The sequence below is a fragment of the Tympanuchus pallidicinctus genome, unplaced genomic scaffold (genome assembly GCF_026119805.1).
Source record: "Tympanuchus pallidicinctus isolate F22 unplaced genomic scaffold, pur_lepc_1.0 scaffold3, whole genome shotgun sequence".
Lineage (NCBI taxonomy): Eukaryota > Metazoa > Chordata > Aves > Galliformes > Phasianidae > Tympanuchus > Tympanuchus pallidicinctus.
The window spans coordinates 29,542,010-29,563,601 of NW_026294747.1; the positions used below are offsets into that span (position 1 = coordinate 29,542,010).

The window sequence follows — 21,592 nt, forward strand, 5'->3', positions numbered from 1 at the left end:
AATGGGAAAGGTTATTTTCCTTGCATATATATATATATATATATATATACATATATATATTTTTAACAAAAGCCATCAAATGAATCAATATCATCATCTCCCATCTCATAAAACTATTTATCTTACTACTCAGTTTAAAAACCTAAATTTATCATGGAAAATGTTTCAGAAAAAAAGACACTTTGTGAGATGAAAAACTAATATGAAAATCTAATGTGGTAGGTATTCAGATTGCTGTTGCTGCCTTCAAATTTTGTTGAAGGACCTTAACCTTTCCTAGAAGGATTACAGAATTCCCTCAGGCAAATCTAAAAAGCAGATGCAATGCTGAATCCATTTTTACCGCTCTTGAGGTGACTGCTACTGATTACTTATTATAGCCATTATTAGTTTCCTGATTGCCATAAATTAGCAACCAAGTAAAAACTGAAGTAAAAAAAGATTGTAATTTGTGCCATAATCTACACATGTACATTTTTAAAACACGTGCAGCATTTTGCAACTGTCACTTTCTGATTTTTTAACTCTTGTTCTTTCTGTTTGCACAGAATTGACCAAATCTTTTAAGAGATGTATTAGTAATGTCTCTGAAATGTAAATATGTTGAATAAACACTTTCTTGGAAGGCAGGAAAAGGAGGTGTAAATTGAAACTACTAATTAGAGGCAAAGGTACGAACTTTTTCAAGTAGATCCATTTGCCACCTTATATTATGCACGCTCTACTTTGCTAGGTGATAGAAAAGCCCTGAAACATTGTTTTCAACTTAGGAATATCTATTCAAAAATCATGTAACTGATACAACGCATGCAATTATAAGTTTACATAGCTATGGTATGTGAATAATTCTGCAGCACTAGACCACAATCAAAGGCAAAAATAATAGAGCAACAATGGATTCTGTAAGTCTACAAGGAGCACGTGGTTTATGTCAAGTATTTTTCTTAAAGATGTTGCATTATTTTTGCTTGACCAATATCCTATAGTTGGAAATAGTATCTAATAGCTAGTGTAAGATACATACTTTTTAGGAAGCTTGACTTTTTTAAGATCTTCCTCAGCTTCTGGATTAGCATGAACAATGTGACATCCAAGGGCCAAAAGCGTTCTAACAATATAGAAAAACATCAGTAGTAAAACACAACATTGTAGAGCTGATCCATTTCACTTTTTCCATTTTGTTTTTAATATGAATACACAGAATAATATTTAAAAAAAAAACGCCATAAAGCCATTCAAAGTAATGGAATTTCAATACTTAATATTTTTAGTTATTAAAAACACCAAATTAAATATGTTAAAAGTTATATAAGTCTTCCTTGAAAGTTACGCCTCTTCAACTAAAGCCAAAAAGGTTTGGTGCCATTTTCTTTTTCAGTTCTTCATCGAGAAATAACTTTCTAAATTTGTCTAAACATGTTCCTGGAATTTCTAGCAAAATCAGTAAGACCACACCTAGATTCTAATGATGTAGCATGTTTTTATATCATACAATAATATAAAATGTTTGAATAAAGAAAAAAAAATCTTTTAAATTCAAAGCTCACTTGAGGGTTTCAGTTGACATTTGTAGATTATAATTCTTCTCTGTCTCAGGTAACTTTGAGAATTCCACAAGACAAGGATGATGCCTTTTATTATCATCCCGTATCTGTAAGGAAAAAAAAAAAAAAAAAAAAAAAAAAAAGAGTATTTACCTGATACTCAATGAAGAATGAAGCCAAAATCAGACCATTATCAAGAGTTAGAAATCTGCTAATTCTCTGCAATAAATAAAAGAATACAATTTACCTTTACTCAACGACAGTTACTCATTATTACACAAATGAACTCTCCCAGGATTGAACTCTCCCTGCTTGATTTATAACGTGCACTCTTAAGAACTAACCAACAAAAAATAGAAAAAAAAAGCAATTTCTTGTGTTCTGCATAAATACATCAAACACATGAAAGCAAGCCTACAAACTCAGTGATTACTACTACACGCCAGAGCAACCTACAGAGAAATTTTGCATAATGAGCTCTATTATACCCATTCTCATCCAAAAAACTTCAATAATCATTTGGTCATGTTCTCATTTCTTTTTTTCTGAAATATTAAAGCACTGCATTTTTCTGATATTACTGACAATCTGGGTATTTCTGATGCTTACTTAAACAGGCTCTTTTATTCAATGCCGAGATAAGGGCAGTAAAGCTCTAATTTTCAGCAACAATAACATTTTAGCAGATGCTAACAGAGTTCTCAATGAGAAATGAAAGTAAATTAAACCCATAAGTGGAATAGCAGCAAGGGAAGGAAAATATTCTTTTAAAGTGTGATACAGTTATGATCATACTGCTGTCCTAGTAAATCTCAACTTGAGAAGAAGCCAGAAGAAATAACCTTAAAGCAGAAAGTAATCCTTAGAATTTTGCATTACTAGGGAAAGATAGTGATTCTAGTCTAATTGTGAATTTTGTATAACATTTTGAACATAATATTTGTTCCCTATCTTTTAACACTTTTTCATTTGATAACACACTTTGGACATCTTATCTCTTTAATCTCCAGCATCAGAGTAACAAAGGAATTTGTTGAGTTACGCACTGCTGGTATGATTTTCAGTAGAATTCCATTTTAGGGTAGTTAGGACATTTCTCAATGAATGTATTTTTTCACAGTGTCTCCTACCTATAAGTGTTAAAATACGTGATTTATTTATAGTGCAAATTTGTCTCCTAATCAGTTGTTAATATAAACATTTCCTACTAGCTTTACATAATCACCTATTATCAGTAGTTTCTTTTTTTACCTAGATGTTTCTAACCACCATTAAACACTCTGTTACAGGTCCCAGTACATTTTTCTGGTAGGCTATTTTACATGTCTGTACCTAGAGAGGTCATTCAAATCATACCTTGCCATATGTCCAGCCCAGTTCTATTTTATTCATTCCCCACAGTTCATGGATATTTTCTGCTAGTTTATCCCTGATCTTTTCAAGATGAAAAGGAAGAGCAATCTAAGAAAAGAATATAACAGTTCCACAAGTAAGAAAAGGCTTTAGTTTGACCAAATCCTGTAATAACAAGATGTATGAGTTTAATTAAATACAGTAAAACATACAAATGACAAATTGTTAAGAAAGATAATAAATTAGCTTAATAGCTGAATTGCTAAATTACATGTTAAGAAATATTTTACTATCTTATTACTGCTTATGTAACATACCTGACTGGTGTCTATAGGACAAGGTATAAATGAAGCTTGGGAGAGGAACTGTGTAGTACCCAGCAAGTCTCTCACTCCATCAGAATCTCTCTTATATTCTTTCACTGGTTCCAATTTCATCTTTTCTTTTGGAAGCAAGGCTTCGTAACAGGGGGCATAGCCAGCAGGAGGCAGAAATTTAAACTCTCCATGACGCCCGCCCAGTAAGAAACGAGCTCTGTGCAATTTGCAGTGAAGAAATTATACTTTTAAATAGTTAGCATATACTAACGTTATAAAAATATCATTTAGAGATGTAAACATTTGAGTAGCACATATAAAATGGTAGTTTATTTCATGTTTAATAAGTACTAAAAATAAATTACGAAGCATTTCTATTAGCAGATACTTTCAATATTAATGTCATCTACTAAATTTTTTTGAAGATCCATCTTAGCCAAAGCAAAAATAATTATTCAATCCAGCATTGTATTGTAAAATAATATATTTCTTATTTAAAATCAAATAGTTGTATGAATGAAGTGAAATTTTTATTGCAATTAAATGATCAAGAAGATCTAATTTAACTTGGACTGATAGTCCGAAAATACCATAGGGATCTTTTATGTGCCACTTAAGATTTTTCAAATAACTACTCAGTGGATTCACACAAACAGGTGCTAATAAGAATCCAAAGGATATTGTGAAACAAAAGACACTTAATCATAACAGAGAAATCAAGCAAACAAAATTACACCAAGTTCTACTGAAAATGAGTTTCAAATGAATAGCCTGGATTCCTAATAAACCCCTGAAGTTTTCTGTTTCTTTTCAGAAATATCTTCTTTTCGGAGATATACTTTTCATTTAAATTTAAGAACATACCAGGAAAAAAAAAAGCCCAAAACAATTCAACTTCATAGTTAGGTCCTCATGTAGGCCAACAATAGAGGTAAACAACCATAACATTTAACAGCGCATGCATTTCTTGTGATGGGATGACCAGAGGTTTACAACTTTTTACTTATAATTCTAGAAATACTAGAACTGTCAGATCAACCTAGTTCATAAACAGTAGATTTCATTAATAATTTTAAGGAGAAGAGATAGAGCATGACACGCAAGTTTTCTCAAACAAGATGTTCATAAGCACAAATAACTGAAATGGTTCAATATCCACAAGAAATATACCTTCCTATACCTTCTAATTTCATTAATAATTTACTTTAAACATTTCAATGATCCCAATGCAGCTCAGTATCTGAGATGACAACTTTGAGTTTAGACCTCTAATCTCCAAGCAGACTGAAATAACTTAAGAATAAAAAGGAGGTCAATTTTATTTGAAGAACTAGAACTCTGACTAAGTAGGCAAAAGACAAATACAAAAATGAAAGGAAAAGACTCTCATACAACAGTTTGATGATCACATCCCAGTAAATAGCTTGTTGCTTCCTGTCAATTTGATAAATTTTTCTAAGTTATAACAAACCTCTAAATCTCATCTTCTCTTTATGATGGTCTAATTCCTGCTGAGAATTGTTTCCTCTTTGCTCTTTTTGGCAATTCCCTAAGCTTCCACACAGGCTGCAACAGTCCTAATTCTGCAGAATCTCTTTTAATATCCGGATCACTAAAAGCATGGCTTTTTATCTCATTTTAAAAGAAATATTCATATCTTTCATTTTGAAAAGCATGCTTCAAGTTTACCTGACCTTAGAACCCTCCTGAAAATCAAACATATATAAAAAAAAATTAACTCCTAGGCTCAGCCTACAAAAGATAAAAGTTTCAATCTTTCATACTGAAGAATTCTTCTTTATTTTGTGTACAGCTTTTCTTCCTACGATTGCTGCCTGTTAGTATCAGCAATAAATATGCTACAGAGGAACAGAAATTGCTCATATTAGAACAAACAGTGAATGCAAGGGCTACTCTTATCAATATATTGGCTCTGTCAATACAACCATTTTGGCCACTGAAGTGCAATGACAACTTCAGATTTTCTGATAGATTTATCTCACTATTTAAATTCTGATTTTTTTTAAGATTTCTATTTCATTGTTTTAGCTATAAAGCAGGTAAGAAACGGGCAACATCAATAAGAAGAGTGCTGCTTCACACCAGTGTGCGAGTTCCCTATTGTGAATATGGTATCAGTTTTACTAATGGTTTAGTGGTTTTTTTTGTTTTTTTTTTTTTTTTCCTCCAACCTCCTGCTGAGAATGCTGAATGGAATTTTTAATTGGTGTCAAATAAGGTGCTGCGTTTCTAATGTGCCTTTTTTTCCACTGATAATTGGAATGAGACAAAATTAATTTCCCCTAAGTCACCAAATACCCATAATAGTAACGATTTTCAGACACTGTAACTTGGTCAGGTTACAAATAAGCTCAACATTTCACCCTAAAGTGAAATCATCAATACTTTCCTGCCTCCCTCCTAGCTGACAATTTGCAGAACAGAAAAAAATTGCATAGATTTTATATAAAATCAGATAACATTTTTTGTGAAAAACTGCTAAAAGAAGAACAATAACTAGTACTTACTTTACACCTGCTGATAAGCTTACAACAGGGAAGAAAAACCCTTCAGTACAGAAGTTCTCAAACATTCCTTGTACAGGCTGACCATTAATGCGGAATGAAATGCTGGGCACACCTAAATCCAAGCAGCAGCTAACTACATCATCAGATGACAGCAAATGTTGATTGACAGATGCCACAGCTCTGGGTACTCGACCTAGAATGAAAATAATCAAGTAACCAGAATTTGCATTTAAGAATGAAGTGATAAATACGTTTCCTGAAAGACATCATCAAGATTTTGTTTTCAGACACAGATATGATCTTGCCCTCATGTGTTTTATGAATTATTCTGCTTTCAAAAACAGAGAATGAATTAAGATAATTCAAACCAGTGCAGCAGAACAGTGCATGAACTGAGTCAAGCACTTGAGGTCTCTGACACCATTCAGAAAGCAGAATATGAAATCATTTTAGTTCCTGCTATAACCTGATGCAAGATTATTTAGACAAAGTAAATTATGCACCCTGTTTTGTTAAAACTGACATTGATATACTTCTCTTTTGGAGTATAATCCCAAGTGAAGTGCAACAGCCGATGTTTTGGAATAATATTTGTCCCTTTGTTCCCTTCCAGTCTCCTGTTTGATTACCATACACCTGGAGTTTATATTAGACTTCATCTGGACCATCTATTATCAAGTACTACCTTGATTTAGTGTAGCATGTAGTGTTCTCCTGAGCAACCAGCCTATAACATTACACTTATGAGCAGGATAAATAGTTTCAGAATCAATCCAAGTAGAAAGCAACATTAGTAGAAAAAAATAAACAAAACAACAAAACAATTGTCTATGAAAAAAGTATTGTTTAATCTGGTGTACTGATAAACTCATTTAACTAAGCATCTTTTGAATACTGCATTCAAATAGACTACAAGTGTTAACTACATGGGCAAGATTAGCTTGCATTTCAAGTTGCGTTTATTGGACCTGGTATTATGGCCAAACACATTATTGTGATTCCATTAGCATTTAATTTTGCATTAATGATTTACTGAACTATTGCATACACCTTTCAACTTACCTCCTCTCTCTCCCCTTCTCCCAACTCAGTCCTCCCTCCGAAAAAAAAAGATTAATATGTACATAGAGATATTTTTTACACAAAAAATCCCATGCAAGGATTTTGCAAATTTATGTGCTAAACTGTTAAATCAGCCTGGGTCTACAAGCTGCACATTTACTTCAGATTTTTTCTAAAGAATTTTGAACAAGTTTTAATTATTATTTTTATTTTTTAAACAGGAACATGCAGAGAGCTAAAACCCTACGTAAAACAAAATGTTAAATGCCCTCCAAAACAAAACTCTGCAATCTTAATTGAATGTTTGAACATTCCAGAGAAAGGGTAAATAGAACTTTTTATCCATGTCTCATTCTTGAAAATGAATTTAGTTTTCAACTCAAATTTATCTTGAAGCAGACACACTCTGAAAAATAATTTATGATTATTAGAAGGTGTAAGCAAGAGAAAATGCAATCCTAGATAATAATAACACAATGTTAATGAACACTGGTATACAAACACGGTCAAGTTTATCATACATCTTAAGTACAGATCACAGTCGCCAGGGCTCTCGCACTGCTTTATGGCATTATAAGAGTAAGTATGTACAGTCTTAGAGAAATTCTAGCAACTGTTCAACTTTCTACCGATTTCTTTGTCCTTTCATTGCTTTCTCAGAAGAGACAGTAACTGACATAATCTGGGATATATAATTCTGTAATTAAATATTTTCTTATTTTGTAGCCCTATGTGATATTGCTTTTCTGAAATACAATTTATTTAGAGAGTATGTTAGAAAAATTAAGAAATTAAAAATGACTGCTATTATACTTCCATGTTGCCATTTTATTCTTAGAATTAGATACCTGTTGTTTCTATGGCACTATACACTGACAAGGTCAATATGCTCTGTTCTGTAAGATACCTGTTTGCTTATAAAGAGTATACTCTAGTTCCCTTTTCCATGGAGTTTAAGGAGTGAAGGATCATTTAAAAAACAGAAACAAACAAGATACTTTCAAAGCCTGTTTTCCAGTTAACTGCACACACCGCAGGACATTCTTTAAAGCATCTGTAGAAGTTTCTTCTACTTTCTATTTTTTCCTGAACGCTTATTCTAAAGCGTGCATTATTACAAATTTAGTCAATCTGCAACACCTCAGAGGATCCCTCCCGTAAACACTTATTGCTCTTCCAGAGCCCTCACTCGCATCTAGCTGACTGCAATGTGCAGTCAAGTCCACTTACCTGTTAACTCACCCCACTATCATCTACAATCTGCATAAGCAAAGAATGGCTGTTAAGACGACGAATGTAATGTCACTGATACTTAAGAGAGCAAAAAAAATACAACATTGCTGCAATCCACTAACCTCTTATATATATATATATATATATATATATATATATATATATAAAACTCCTATAAAAAGCAGTTAATCACTTCACTGCAATACAAACCGTATCTTAGATATTAAAAAGCATTTACAGAAAATTTGAATTTTCTCTGCTAGGACTGTTTTCGCTCAAGTGTTCAATGTAAAATGTTTTTTTCAAAGATCATCAGTATAGGTTTTAATTTGATGTTGCACCACTGCAATTTATATTCTAAAACCAGCAGAAATAGGAAATACTGTGTGGTAATTTCTAATTGCCAGAATTATCTTTTATGAATTGATTTACCGAAATCTAAATTCAGTTTATTCATCATACGTGTAAGGATAATGTCATTTAACTTCAGCTGTAGGTGCAAAGTGAACAAGTATGACTCTGTGTAGATCCATCCATAATGAATTTATCTAAGATAAGTACATCCACCAATTTTTAACAGATACACTTATGTCTTGATCTAGAGAACACCATTTTTAAATTAAAATCATGAAAATAAAAACCATCTGCTAAACAGCCCAGCTGGCATTACTCAGTACTAAAATCTCAGAAAAGCAGTCTGACCTAAAAAATTCTAAATTGACGGTATTCTGAAGTTCTGAATACAGCTCACTATAGATCAGTATGCTATGTATGCACATACACGCATGTACGCACTTAAAGGTACTGAAAATACAGGTTGGTAATCCCTGAATACAAGAATAAATGGGACTGAACAAAGTACTTACCAGACCACAGATGAAGGCCATCAAAACCAAAAGAGTATAGGTCATCTCCAACACCATTGCCACCCCATCCTTCTCCACCTCCAGGATAGGGGGCATAACCTGAAGTAGACGCCCACCCAACCCGTAAATGGGTGGGTTCTGCCGTCAAGAATGGATCAACCTGATCAATTATTAATTCAAAGTACCACTTCTTGTATTGTGCAGAGCCCTCAGCAACACCCAAAAATATGTTTGGCCTTATGCTAAAATAAGAAAACATAGTCCAGTTAGTGTAATACATCAAATGTCGCACATGAGTTATATTGTTGTATAATAGTCAAATTCACTTCACCAATCTTACAATTATAGAATGGTTTGGGTTGGATGGGACATCAAGGACCATCAGGTATCAATCCCCCTGTTGCAGGTAAGGTTGCCAGTTGCTACATCATGTACTAGATCAGACTGCCCAGAGCCCCAACCAACCTGGCCTTAAACATCTCTAGGGATGAGGCATTCACAACCTCTCTGGGCAACTTCTTTATAAATACTACATGTCACTATTTATAGTATATGTATTACGTATATAACTTACACCTAAATATTATGTAAGTGTAGATTTCCACATTTTGCTTATAGCATTTGATTTGAGATAGCACTTCATTAGTTAGACTGCTAGGAAATAAAATGTTAAAACACACACAATATGTTTACATATGCCATCATAATTATTAGATAAAGTCATACTCTGTTTTGAGTGAGAAATAAGCAACTTTCACCTTTCAATTTAATGTCAAAACAGATCTCAAAATCAATTAACAATCAAAATAAATTAAAAATTCTCATTTGAGCATGGTTGCCAGGACAACTGCCTTATCTCAGTGAAAATGGATTTTTAAGAATATATAAGCATATCTTAAAGTCTGTGTCTCAATATTGAAAACTGCAGAACATTTCTCAGGTTACAGGATTTTCTACAATTATAGAAAACATTTAAGTTCCTTCTCTTCTAATATAATAATGAACTATTTCACAATACCTTGTCACATCATTAATCAAACGTGTTTGCAAAAGTAAGTCTCTTCTTGGCAGCAGATTGTCACAGATCAAGTTTTGATTGGCACGAACTGCAACTCCATTACAGACACAAAGAGAGCAAAGCACATCAAGAACCTGAAAGAGGAAATCAAAAGAAAGTTGGATAATGGTTTTTATTGTACATGCTGTAATTCAGCTGTTAATTTATATTCAGAATATATCTAAGGGAAGGAATATAGTAGAAATTATCTTTCTCCTTTTCCTAAGTACAGATTGCATATAGTCTATAATACTTGTGGATAGCAAAAAACTTGTGAATGCATTCAGAACACAGGGTTTGCAAAATGCCTCAAATAAAGATTTGAGATTTTGTAGTTTGTTTTCTAATATAAAAAAGCAAGGATAGTACAGATGCATTTCACCATTCTTCAATATATTTTCTATTCCATCTCATTAAAAATTTCAAAGGTAAAATTAAATACTTTGAGAAATTTACTGTGGTACAAAGAACTTCCTGAGCTGCAATTCTTAGATCATTTATGAATCTGTTATCAAAACATGCTTTTAATATGATAAATAATCCACGTGGAGTTTGAAAAATAAAACATTTAGAAGAATTCATTATAAAGCAAGAAAGCTTAAGAAATATCTAAAACTTTTTTTTTTTTGTAAGAAATTGACATACTTGTCTGAGAAATTAATGGTTACAACAGAATTGACAGTGGGCAAAACCCTTTAAAAGTGAGAACATAGTAACACAGTGCTTAATACTGAGGGACACAACATTCTCATTATAAACAAACAATCCAGAGACTGGATTCTCTAAGATGCATCTAAAGATGCATTTGAGCTTTGATATGCCATCACAGAGATGATGATAGAATGGGGTAAAGCATCATAGACCACCCCCAAGGCACAGCATCAAGTTTACACTGACTTTGGAAACTCCTGCCCAACATAAGCAGATGCAGAACAGAACATTTCTGTCAGTCATTCTTATTCTCTGAGTAGGTCTGCAGAAATCTGGGTCACAAAGCAGGGTTTACTCTGTCCAGGTGCTAACAGAAACCAGCTAATAAAAAATCATAGATACAACTAGTTTTGACTGATATTTTGATTGATATTTCTTAATTACCTATGATCATGTAGGCATATTTGCCCTACTTGAAACAGCAAAACAATTACATACGTGTCTTTAAATCTCAACAAAGCAATGTTGTAGACATACTTCAACTTTATTTGTTTAAAGGTGCTAGTACTACTTATCTCAAGTAGACGTTTCCCTGATTATTTTATTTTTTCCCTCCAACTATCAAAACACCCTTAGTTTCTCCAACGTACCTTGTAATTGCGCCCATGCTTGTCCAACAGTGAAATAATAGATTTTATATGCTCCTCAGCTATAACATTTAAAGCTTCTGGGCTTTCAATCAAGATACAGTGCAACACTTCCAAAATACCTGAATAAAGATCACAGTAATAATGTTGTCATTAATCATCTTCACAACTAAACACTGTCCAAAAACTCAATAAATAGCAGAGTATCTTAAGAGATAATCTCTTCTACAGTCTAAAAAGAGAATAAAACCACTTGTTACTGATATGACTACGATGTAAAGTATGAAGATGTGAAGACATAAATGCATTATGAAGCACTTACTAGTGCTGTTATTTGAAAATAGACACAATTTAAAGTGAAAATGCAAGTATAAATTCTTCCTTTCAATAAGAGAGATAAAGGTATTACTGGGGAAAATGGCATCATTTGATTTTTTTTAACATCTCATACAAAAAGAAATTTCTATGTTTATGTTATTTGCGTTTGTATCTACAAGCAACTCTGTTCTTAACTGATAGTAATGAGACAGTAGTCTGATACTATACAGTCTGATTGGATGTGATACTGCACATACCAAATGAATGAAACAAAAAACTGTTTAAATATAACACTTCGCTCATTTAAAAAACAAACAAACAGTGGAGATACAGAGGTTTGTGCACTTTTTTTCTTTTTTCTCTAATGCATGCTATTTTCAAGCAAAATTACTCTGATGACTACTCAAGCATGGCACCTGTGTACGTTGTATTGATAGTTAATTCACACTGATAACTCTTACCTGAGGAAGATTCTAATCTGTCCAATTTGCTTATTAGCCAATCAAGGTTACTGGAAAACTGAGTACAATTGTTTCTGTTGCCACGAATGAGAGCAGCTAAAAAAACCCACACAAGACAATTTTGAAACAGTGGATTTCTTTTTCAAAATCACCAATTTTGATCATATGTATCTCTACACTTCCATAATAACTTAACAAACAAACTAACATATCTTAAAGGTGATAATAATCTAAGTGCGATATTAACAAATAATTAAGATTTTCATTTGAGTATCAACAACAAGCATAACATCTAACGAGCATGAAACTTTTCTTTTTTTCAGTTCACAGAAGCTCTACTGAGGAAAGCAGAATTACACTCCTACCATTGGTAAGTAATAGAAATTATTTAACACCCTTATTTCATGCAACTATCAACATATTAGAATTGATATAGAATTTGATATAGAATTGACAGCTTTCAGTCTTCAGAAGCATAGAACACAGTGCTATTTGAAACTTCATTACTAGTTGAGTATTCTAAGCAATTGAGAATTTTTTCTTCCAGAAGTTATTACTGATCATAGAAATAAAACAAAGAAATATAACAAATAGCATTTTGTAGATAACCAAAGATTTTTGTTTTGATGAATTAATATTCTGCAGAATTTCTGCAGAAGAAAATCAAGACAACATCAGAAAAGTACTACAAAGAACAAATGTGTTTTGTTTTGTTTTTTTACAAAATACTTTTCTTTGAACTCTTAAAATTGCACTAAAATTCAGACAATATTTCATTACTTTCTTAAGCAATTAAAAGACTTCAACAGAAACAGCTTACTTACTGAGCTACTCATGTTTCTTGTGAATCTCACATTTCAAAGCTTGATTCCTACTTTGTTTTATTCTTGTTTTAACTCTTGTTTATTTTACTTCAGACTGTTTTTTCATTAAATTGAAATGCATCTAAAACTCTACCAGAAGACAAGATTCTCCTATATGAGGAAGTTAACAGATGCACGTACTTCTCTGCCATAGAGTTTTGGTCCTATTGTAGCACCAGAGCAGCTCATTCTAGAAAGCTTGGCATTGAAATTGAAAATAATATTTTATTTTTTATTTGATGTAATTATTTTTATTAATACTAAGCCTCAAGTGAAAAAATGGATTCTATAAAACTATGAATTCTGAATATTACTTTTAAGTTTCTCTTCATCTTCATAAACAGAAAACATTTTTCAGTTTTTCTAAACATTTGAAATAATAATTCATGTCAGCTCACATACCACAAGTAATAATAATGAAAAAAAACATGAATTTGGCATGTGGCATCAATTTATTTTTCTAGCTGGAATTTAATTTTTCCATCGTAACACTGCTCAACAACCTCTATTTTCTGCAATTTGAGTCACTAAGTATATGGAAGAAATTCTACAACTTATGTGACAGAATGAAAAGCATACAAAATATTCTTCGGCAGCAAAGCAGTGAGTAGAATACATATCCTATATCCTGTACATACATAAATACATACATGCATACATACATATATATATATATATATATTTAACTTTTTTTAATTTAAGAACTTACCAAGCAGTTCATAAAGGAGATTTAAAATTTCTTTCCATGCTGTACTATTTTCTTCTCTTGCAATTTCTGCAAAATGAGCTGCACTGTTGTAGTCATTTAAACGATCAATGCAATTCAAAACTAGTGCCAGCATTCCCTAGACACACAAGAGAGAGGAAAGTCATCTACATGTGAAAGAAGAGTAGGTTGTCCTTTTGACAATTTTTTTTTTTTTTTTTTTTTTTACTGTATATGTAAAAGCACAATCCTTGTTTAAAAAACAAACAAACAAACAAACAAACAAGAAAACTGTGCTTACAAGATCAGAACGCATATTTTCCTAAGTTGAAATTACCTATGTTGGAGAAGGATTTTATACCACCCCTTTCTCTGCTGAGAGTATAAGGGGTAAGGAAAAAACAAAGCTGACAATAAAGGTTTTTACAATTTTTGAGAATATTTATTTTATACATATTATCATCCTTATATAGAAAAAAAAAATCTATACACAAAGGAATTTTAGTTGATTATTAAGGATGGAAATTTTGCTAGTCAATAAAATATCTGTAAAATAAGTTAAAACACTAGAACAAATTTTTAACTTTAGCTTGATTTTCAACTGAAATGGTACTGAAAACTTGCAGTGTGTCTCCAAATTTGAAAAGAAACAACTTTCTTTTCAGAAAGTAGCAATTCTACAATTACGTAACACACATCCTCCTCTAAAAGTAGTCTTCTTCCATCTTCTAGACATAAAAATTTCTTGTTTCATGCCCTGGTGGACAAGACATCAGAAATAGCATCTATGACTCATCTAAGTTTTATTATTCATTTCAGGCATCCAGCATGTGTACATGTGCAGGAAAAAAAAATATATTCTTAAACACAGTATTTCTGTTAATGCTGATTAAAGATGCCTATAAGTATTAAGATCAAATTTTATTAGATAGAGTTTGTGGCTTATACAAAGTGCTTATGTGAAAATTACAGAACAGCAAGTTATTATACGGTGTTACAGTCTTACTATATGTGCATAAACTATGTAACCATTAGTTTTAACCATAACGTTATAACCATTATAAACCATACATGTTTAGATTTCTCTGAACATTTGTGACGCTGCATACATAGAATTAAGGTAACGTAAAAAGTTATCTCTCTCTACCTCATCTTTGAATAGGTTTTGTCTGTTTTTCAGGGACCGAAGCTTGTTTTGCTTATCTTCATGTTCCAGGTCTTCTCCAGGAGGCTGGAAGTACTTGATCAGGTCTTGCAGAGTCTGAGCCATCTCCTCAACAGGCAGGGCAACGGGTGCTAGTGTTCTGTTGTTCCCACTAAGGAAAAAAAATCAAATAACAGTTACTGTCTCTCTACTAATATGCTCCCGCACACTTTGAATATCCTTAAATCTATTTCACTGAGTATGAACGTGTTTGTTTAAACAAATGACATAGGAATGCTCACATAATCATCTACACGACAGAAATGAGTGAAGAAGTTGTTATTTTTCTCTTCTCAGAACAAGTTCAGCCTTTTGCCCTGACTGCTCTTACTGTGTGTAATATGTGACACAGCATAAGGTTCATGAAAGAGGCCTGCCCCTTTGGTCTGTAAGTCTTCCAGGTAACCACCAAGGTGACAGAAAATTCAACAGGATGGGTAACTAAAAAGGTACAAATAAAATGTTGCTGCCAAGATGTTGAAAAAAAATAAGATCAATTCTCTTCAGAGATCTATTTCGTATTTCCTTTTACTGTTCATTTGCAAGGACTTGTAGCTTTTAGTAGTAACCATCTACAAACCATCTTCAAAAGGTTTGACAAATGTGAATACAGTTAAATGCAGTGTTTTGTTTACCAAGAAATGTACAAAAATCCTTTTCAGAATATTCTCAATTTCTAGCTACTGTAGAATCCTTACTAATATAATTTAAATATTGTAACATCTATTCTTTAAACTAGATTATGGCCCAGTTTATGTCTGGCGTTAAGGTTCATCTAAAGGATCTTCATTAAGCTGAGATTTATCTATTTAATAGCAATAATTATCAAAATGAGAAAGTTAAAAAAAAAAAATCATGTTTCTAAATGCAAATATTTGGAAAAAGGAAATAAGAATTTTGTTAGAGACATTCTTCTCATTTCAGAATACCTATAACAAACAAAAAATATTGTATACAAGATGATAACAACTACCTTATAAACTGGCTGAATAAGCTTGTAGTATTGCGAATGATTCGAGCAGCTTGTGATTCTTCATGCTGACATCTTTGTAAGGTTAGACCATCATCCATATGACCTTCCTGGTGTAATATAACCTATTGAATGACAATAATGACCACAACCATGATTTTAAAAATCTTTGATGCTTTCAAGTTCTTTTTCATAATATTTTTTTTTTTACATATTGTACTGAAAACATTAAAGACATATAGTAGTAGCTACTGCTTGGTTCTCACTTTACCTGAATATCTATTTATTAAATATAAATTTGTCAGTTTCAAATAAAAGTTATTCAGAGATTACATTTTTATGTACCTTCATACTCCTGAAATCTGCTAAGTTTATATACTTATTTTCCATTTGAAAGAATGTCATTATTTCTACATTCTGAGTGTCAGGGAAAGACACTGTTAAAGTGTCTTTACTACTTAAAGCTTAATCCACTACAAGATTAATGCACAAGAAGATTACTAACAAAGAAATCAAGCTGTATCGATAAACATAATTACAACACAGCTAAAGAAGTGACAACATTTACTATTATTAACTGTTCATCTAACTATTCTCTACACATTATGTTGGATTCTTAACAGATCCAGACTTGAACTTAAAGCAATAGCAGACATCTTTTCAATTTTCCCTTCAACTAAATATCCAATATTCCCCAAAAATCTGGCAAAATTTTAGACAACTCACAAAAATAAGCCTCGATCATTTTGAATCACTAAAATTCTATACTACTTTTGTAAGAATGATATACGAGCTCTGTAAAGTGACACTTTTTTAATGAGATTATCTGGACTCCAGAAACTGTGGAAATGTGATGTAGAACACCTGGAAGACATTTCTGAATAACTATCTTGATAATTTTACCTTAAAGGAGAATGATTTATGTATCAGTCATATTTACTTCTTTTCAAGAACATCTGTCGTGCTGTATATGAGTTTGTTAGCTAAAATAACACAGTTAACACAGCAAGGGGTGTTCCTGTGACTTAAATGAACAGGAACTGAAGAATGTTTCTTCCCATCACAACTAATAGTAAAACACTTGGCAATATAATATAGATTCCACATTCTGTTTCATATAGCTCCACATTCTGGAAAGGTTGTTAGAGAAACAAAACTTTTCACAGACAGGATACTAATGCTGCCACACTTCGCAATTTACTTTCAACACCATGTAGCTCACAAAAGATTTAGTCTTCTCCCTAAGCAGGAAACAAAATGAGACAGAATCCCATTGTCGTTGTAGGAATAGGAAAGGAGGAAAGTGTCATACTGTGAATAAATCTTGTGCTAAGAAAATATTAAATGACTGTGGTACAGAGTTTCTCTTGTCAGTCATGCTAGTGAGAAGAATGAACAAAACTGGCCAACTACTGTCCTTTTGTGATCACTCATGTTGTATAACTAAATGAAGTCATGTTTTTTTTCAAGGCGTACTAGCTTTATTTATTTATTTATTTATTATTTTTTAATAATATATTACCTAAAAGAAAAAAAAATTGTCAGTTATGCATATTTTCTGGGACCACTCCATTAAATAACACAAAATACAGATTCGCTAACAACATACTGAGTAAAGAACATATTTGCTTAAAGAAAATTTTAAAAGCTTAAAATAGTTGGAAGTCTTTTTAAAAAGGGAAACCAATAGAAAAAAGATATTTTATAAGTGGAAATGCAATAGAATATTGCAGAATATTGCAAACAGAATAAAAAAAATTCTATTTGTTTAAATGGAATATTTTCAACTTCATCCACAATCACTTCTTCCTTAGAAATCTAGCTCCATGTTCTCTACTGTTTCCCATCTCTCATCCTGCCTCTCTTTGTAGAAGAACTGCTTTGATTCCTTAACCATCTTAGTGTCATTTTGATGGATTCCCTCCAGTTTGCCTCTCTTGAACTGGAAAGCCCAAACATGAAGTCAGTACATCAGATGTGGTTTCATCAGTGCTGAGTAGAGGACTGTTTTCCTTGATCTGCTTGCGATTTTCTTCCTTATACAGCTAAGAAGGTTGCAGGTCATCTTCGCTGTCTGTGTTCAACTTTGACACAATCAATTTTTGCAGCTGGTCATCCTCCAGCACATATTGATACCTGGAACTATCCCTTCTTTGGTACATTTCCCTCTGTTAACCAGCATGAGATCTTAGCCTAACCATTTTTCTGTCCTGTTGAGGATGGTACTTCTGAATAGCAGTATAGTCACTGGGTCTACCAACCGCTCTCCCTTCTGCGAGCACATGCTGTCTCATCAGCAAGTTCATTAATGAAGATATTAAATTGTACTTGGGCCTGCATTGATCCTTGAAGTACAGCTCTGGTCCCCAGAAGGACTTAGCGCAAACGATCGCAGTAGCATGAACCAACAATTGAGCCACTTTACTACAATCCACCTGACTACCTACCAAGTCTGACTTTGTGAGTTTGTGCATGAAGATGTTAGAGGAGACTGTTAAACAGGTTGGTGATGCTGAGATAAACAACATTCACTGCTTTCATCTTAACTACCTAGCCATCCTATGGCTGAAGACTGTCAAGTTGGTCACAAACAATTTTATCTTCATAAATTCAAACTAAGTACTGCTAGTCACCTTCTTGCTTTTAATACATTTGGAGATGGATTCCAGGTTTATTCATTCCATTTACTTATCGGGGATTTAAGTGAGGATGATGAAATTCTTCTTATTGTCTTTCCTGAAGACAGGAGAAACATCTGTTTTCTTTCAGTCATCAGGAACTGTTACCAATTGCCACAACATTCCAAAGATAATCTAGGGATGCTTTGCAATGACATCAACAATATCTCTCTGTCTTCATGTTGCATGTCATCCAATTCCACAGTCTTACGTAATTCCACTTTGTTTCAATGAGCACTAACCTGATCTTCCTCCACTGACGATAAATTTGGTTCTGTAGTTTCTCACTGGTCTCAGAGGTCTGGGAGTGTTGAATGCAAATCTTACCAATAAAGAGTAAGGCAAAGAAGGAACTAAGTTCTTAAGTCATTTCCACATCCTTGGTCACTAGGCACATGGTCCAATTCAGCTCACATTTTTCTTTATCTGCACTTTGCTGTTGATGTATCTAAAGAAGCCATTTGTTGTCCTATATATCCTTATCAAATCTTACTGTAGATAGGCTTTGCATTTCCTATATCTAAGCTTGCATGCTTAGACAGTGTTTCTGTATTCCTCCTCAGGCATTTTTTATACCTTCTCTTTTAGAACCAAGTTTATCAGGAGCTACTTGTTTATCCAAGGTAGGCCCCTTGCCACCTTCGTTCAATTTTCAGCTCATTGGTTGGACCATTCTTTTTATTGTTTTAGATTAATAGAAACATTGGAGGACTTTAAAATAAATCTGTGTTTAAAAAGATGGTGATGTTTAAAAGGAAATCCAAACTGCAGATTTATCAACTGATTTTTCACGTTCTAGTAAGATCACCTTTAAAGTTATTAAAAAATAACTTGACTGTTGACAGCAAGCCTGACATGACAACATGACAGAAGAATTAAAAACAGTTAAAAATTGAAGCTCTACTGTATTATTTCAGTTTTAAACATGAAACTGAATAATCACTAGATACTGTATACCACTTGTTATCAGCAGAAAAATAATTTGCCCAGCATAAGAAACTGACATTCAACTCCAGATATAAAGAAAGACCATTTTGCAGCAACAAGCAATGCTGAAACAGAAATAGATCCTAGAAAGAAAAATCTTCACATGATACTGCTAGAAAATATAAACAAATAAAATATAATTTTGTACAAAGCTCGAATTTTTCCAAGTGGCTACAGTATCAATAAAGATTGAAGATATGAAAAATATAATCATAGCATGCATAAGTTTCAGTTCAGATAAAATTAAAATACTCTGATCATGCCAAGTTACTTTATGAATAACAAATGAAAATTTTAACATTTTTTTAAATTAGCTTTTATTAGAGTGGTAACAGATTACAATACAATTTTTCAGTACGTTCCCAGAAAACATCTTTAAATCAAGGTCCATGTTACATCATCACAATTACATTTTAAAATTTCACAGAATATTGTTCATTGAGAGTTGTTATTTAGGATAGTTTGGGTAGGTTGTAGTTGGACTCAATGATCTTAAAGATCTTTTCCAACCTGAGCAATTCTATGATTCATATCCCTTAAGAAATGCGTGCTTAGCCCAAATTCAACATTTTTTCTGGTAAGAAAATAGCTAAGCATATTTCTTAGCTGCAAATTTATATTTGGTCCTGTCATTTTGTTATTGTTGTTGGTGTTGGTTTTTTTGTTTGTTTGTTTTCCTAATTTTCTTGGTTGAAAAGTGGCCACACTGTCAGGATGATAAAAAAGAAAACAGGACAGACTAAAATTCCTACACAACTAACATTAATTCAACAAAGAATTAAAAGAAATAATGAAAAGCCAGAATCGTTACCTTTCTTTTCAGGAGACCTAAGCGTGCTGATTTAGCATCTGGTGCTTTGTAAGTCAACCATAAGGCACTGGCTACATGTTGAATAAAACAGACTGAATCACCGTATTTTATTTCTGGGACTCCCATTCCGTCAATGTCACGTTTAAGAGTAGAATCCTGCTTTTCTTTTAGTTCCTATGAACATAAAATATAAGTTGGCATATAATCTATGCATTGAGGCAGAATAAACCACTGAATTTTAACGTGATCTACATTCCAACACTGAATAATAATGTTTATGATATCTGTGCTATGAAGATGCAGCTAAAAGTTTATTTCACAAAATTTCTAATCATCTGTACAAAACTATTCAGATTCTAATTGTTTAAAAATCACTTCAAACTTGGATTAACACTAAAACTACTGGAGCAAGAAACATCGAGTAAAATCCATTACTATGTAAGTATGTATTAGAAAAATTAAATTAAGCTAACCTAAACATTTTACCTAAGCTAATCAGTGATTACTGATTTTGTTAAAATCTCAATTTAGTAGAGCAGTTTTTTTTTGTTTTGTTTTGTTTTTGTTTTTTTTCAATAACAGTTTTCCTTTCTAAACTGAGTTTGGGAATAAAGACAGAAATATGCAGCAAATTCTGTAATGGCAAATTTTGGATGTATGCATATGTTTATTATTAAACAGAACATGAGTATTAGGTTATTTCTTTTCTATAATTTCAAGTTCTCTGATAGCCCGAGACGTAAATTGTTGCTAATTTTTTGCTAAGAAAAGAAAAAAGGCTAGACATTGATAAATCAAACTTGCAACGAGTTTTCTGTTCAGTGAATGTTCAACATCTGTGGAGTAAAAGCTGATCCACTGTAACTGTGCTAATCCATTTTCATTTGAATGTAATCTAACTGTCATCTTTCAACAATAATTTTAGTTGAAACCTCATAATAACATCAAGATGAAGTAGAACGAAATTACAATGTATTCCTTGGGGATACCATTACAATATAAAGACTATGTGGAAATCATGTCACACCATATTTATGTGGATTGCATTACTACATACAAATAAAAATGAACCGTTTACATAAATATTTACAGTGGGGGCACTAAATAATGAAGAACAAGGAAATAGCACAAATTAATTAATCATCAACTATTAATTATCTCTATATAGCACCCAGATGATCAAAGCATTTTCATCAAGTATTACAGCTGTGACAAGAAACAAGCAATATGAATTAAGATATTGTTTGTTAAAACTAAAATGATACTGGTTCTTTCAGATTACACTAAACATAAATAGAAAAATAAATGTCACATTTTAGAATGTTTCTGGGACCCT

The 21,592-nt window shown here is 32.5% G+C and overlaps 1 protein-coding gene across 8 annotated transcripts in view; it reads right to left on the minus strand.

The window, feature by feature from the left end:
• The window catches only part of RYR3 (ryanodine receptor 3), a 195,176-nt gene that overhangs the window by 111,225 nt on the left and 62,359 nt on the right, over nucleotides 1-21,592 (minus strand). For all 8 annotated transcript variants that reach the window (XM_052695427.1, XM_052695433.1, XM_052695432.1 and 5 more), the window contains exons 11-23: nucleotides 20,257-20,430; nucleotides 15,784-15,905; nucleotides 14,754-14,922; nucleotides 13,610-13,745; nucleotides 12,038-12,133; nucleotides 11,262-11,380; nucleotides 9,922-10,055; nucleotides 8,904-9,145; nucleotides 5,743-5,935; nucleotides 3,215-3,431; nucleotides 2,901-3,005; nucleotides 1,548-1,651; nucleotides 1,025-1,108 (exon numbers count right to left, since the gene is read on the minus strand). In XM_052695427.1, the coding sequence (XP_052551387.1) occupies nucleotides 1,025-1,108; nucleotides 1,548-1,651; nucleotides 2,901-3,005; nucleotides 3,215-3,431; nucleotides 5,743-5,935; nucleotides 8,904-9,145; nucleotides 9,922-10,055; nucleotides 11,262-11,380; nucleotides 12,038-12,133; nucleotides 13,610-13,745; nucleotides 14,754-14,922; nucleotides 15,784-15,905; nucleotides 20,257-20,430 (1,895 nt within the window). The remainder of the gene's footprint in view (nucleotides 1-1,024; nucleotides 1,109-1,547; nucleotides 1,652-2,900; nucleotides 3,006-3,214; nucleotides 3,432-5,742; nucleotides 5,936-8,903; nucleotides 9,146-9,921; nucleotides 10,056-11,261; nucleotides 11,381-12,037; nucleotides 12,134-13,609; nucleotides 13,746-14,753; nucleotides 14,923-15,783; nucleotides 15,906-20,256; nucleotides 20,431-21,592) is intronic.